At 46.1% G+C, this 2,742-nt stretch overlaps 1 protein-coding gene across 1 annotated transcript in view; it reads left to right on the top strand.

Moving 5' to 3' along the window:
• LOC112074313 (homeobox-containing protein 1) overlaps positions 1-1,043 on the top strand; it is a gene marked incomplete at its 3' end in the record, with an annotated part of 58,470 nt that extends 57,427 nt beyond the window's left edge. Inside the window, 2 exon segments of the mRNA XM_070440469.1 lie at positions 679-761; positions 948-1,043. Coding sequence (XP_070296570.1) covers positions 679-761; positions 948-1,043 — 179 coding nt within the window.
• Positions 1,044-2,742: the final 1,699 nt, after the last annotated feature.

Raw genomic sequence — 2,742 nt, forward strand, 5'->3', positions numbered from 1 at the left:
GGAGAGAGAGAGAGGAGAGGAGAGAAAAGGAGAGGGGCGTGGAGAGAGAGAGAGGAGAGGAGAGAAAAGGAGAGGGCCTTTCAACCGCTTCGCCACTCGGGAGCCCAACCCCTCGGGAACCTAACCTAACCACACTGCTAACCTTAAATTAAGACTAAAAAACTATTTTCTTTTCCCCCAATGAATCTTACGACATGGACGTTGTCTGTGGTAACTAGTGAAAACTTTTGGTGCAGTATATCTCTCTGTTATTTCAACTGTTCTGCCTGCGGCTATGGAACCCTGACCTGTTCACCGGACGTGCTACTTGTCCCAGACCTGCTGTTTTCAACTCTCTAGAGACCGCAAGGAGCGGTAGAGATACTCTTAATGATCGGCTATGAAAAGCCAACTGACATTTACTCCTGAGGTGCTAATCTGTTGCACCCTCGACAACTACTATTATTATCTGACCCTRCTGGTCATCTATGAACAAACCACCTAATGTGTCCATTAATCTACTGTACCGTTTAAATGAGTGTCTCTGATTGGTTAACGGCCCTGATTTAGGCTGATGTAGCTGCACTCTCATTGGCTGGGATGGTGTCTTTCTCCCGCCTCCACTATGATGAGAGTTTGAGATTGGTTGTGGTCATGGGCAGGAAGGACTCATCTTTCTGTTTTCTTATTGGCTCTCAGTTTCTTCGTGGAGAACCAGTACCCTGACGAGGCGAAGAGAGAGGAGATCGCTAATGCCTGCAACTCAGTCATTCAGAAACCTGGTCAGTTTGGTTTGTTTGGCTAGAACACACCTGTAACCAAATTTATCTGTTAGGTCTCTCAAACGTCTACTTTGTCAATCGAATCCCATGTTTTTAAAAGGCTCTCATTTTATCACGAAGAGGGAGCAGCTCACCCAATTAAATGTATTCAACTTGTTCATCTTTTCTCCCCCTGTTATTACCCAGGAGGCAAGCTGTCTGAGTTTGAGCGTGTCACGGCTCTGAAGGTGTACAACTGGTTCGCCAACCGCCGGAAGGAGATGAAGAGACGGGCTAATATAGGTGAGAGTCTCTGATGCTCAATACCAAGTCGTACGCCGTACCGAAGATGTACGCCGTACGAGATATACGTCCGTACTCGTACGCGAGATAACGCGTACCGAGATATTACGCCGTACCGAGATATACGGCGTTACGCGGAATATACCGCCGATACGCGCAGATATACGCCGTACCGAGATATACGCCGTACCGAGATATACGCCGTTACCGAGATATACGCGTACCGAGATATACGCCGTACCGAGATATACGCGTACCGAGATTACGGCGTACGCGAGTACACCGTACCATCCAGGTTCATACCCAATGTAATTATATTCCTCAGTCTGCAAACCAGAATTTGTAAGATCCTGGTCGAATGAAACAGAAGGAGGCCCAGCTAAATAGTCAAAAAGGTTATTCACGGAACGTTCTAAAGTCAGGAATACAAACAATTCATTTTATACTGACTTCTTACGCCCACCACATTCACACATACACACACACACACACACACAACACACACACACACACACACACACCACACACGTCCTGCTTACCCAGCCGCCAGAGATCAGTGACCTTGTCCTTGAGACATACTCCCTGTTCTTACTCCCAAATCTTCTAGTCAGGTCGGCACCAAGCTCAGACAGTCTGTGTTTATATACCATAAAGACATGTTGTCTTTACCCTCATTCTGACTAGACTACACATTTATTGATTATGATTTTATACATTCTAATCACACTCCATCACATAATCACTTCCATACAATTACAGTGGGGCATTAAAGTATTTAGTCAGTCACAATCTGTGCAAGTTCTCCCACTTTACAAACGATGAGAGGCCTGTAATTCTTCTTAAGGCTCCTCTGTCCTCCACTCGTTATCTGTATTAATGGCACCTGTTGAACTTGTTATCAGTTAAAAGGACACTGTCCACAACCTCAAACAGTCACACTCCAAACTCCACTATGGCCAAGACCAAAGAGGTGTCAAAGGACACCAGAACAAAATTGTAGACCTGCACCAGGCTGGAAGACTGAATCTGCAATAGGTAGCAAGCCTTGGTTTGAAGAAATCAACTGTGGGAGCAATTATTAGGAATGGAAGACATACAAGACCACTGATAATTCCCTCGATCTGGGGCTCCACGCAAGATCTCACCCGTGGGGTCAAAATGATCACAAGAATGGGGAGAAAAAATCCCAGAACCACACAGGGGGATCTAGTGAATGACCTGCAGAGAGCTGGACCAAAGTAACAAAAGCCTACCATCAGTAACACTGATGCCGCCAGGGACTCAAATCCTGCAGTGCCAGACGTGTCCCCTGCTTAGCCAGTACATGTCAGGCCCGTCTGAAGTTTGCTAGAGAGCATTTGGATGATCCAGAAGAAGATTGGAGAATGTCATATGTCAGATGAAACCAAAATATAACTTTTTGGTAAAACTCAACCCGTCGTGTTTGGAGGACAAGAATGCTGAGTTGCATCCAAAGAACACCATACCTACTGTGAAGCATGGGTGGAAACATCATGCTTTGGGGCTGTTTTTCTGCAAAGGGACCAGGACGACTGATCCGTGTAAAGGAAATAATGAATGGGGCCATGTATCGTGAGATTTTGAGTGAAAACCTCCTTCCATCAGCAAGGCATTGAGATGAAACGTGGCTGGGTCTTTCAGCATGAAATGAGTTCCACAACGGCCCGGGCCAACGAGG

This window comes from Salvelinus sp. IW2-2015, unplaced genomic scaffold (genome assembly GCF_002910315.2).
Source record: "Salvelinus sp. IW2-2015 unplaced genomic scaffold, ASM291031v2 Un_scaffold2576, whole genome shotgun sequence".
In the NCBI taxonomy this organism is placed as follows: domain Eukaryota; kingdom Metazoa; phylum Chordata; class Actinopteri; order Salmoniformes; family Salmonidae; genus Salvelinus; species Salvelinus sp. IW2-2015.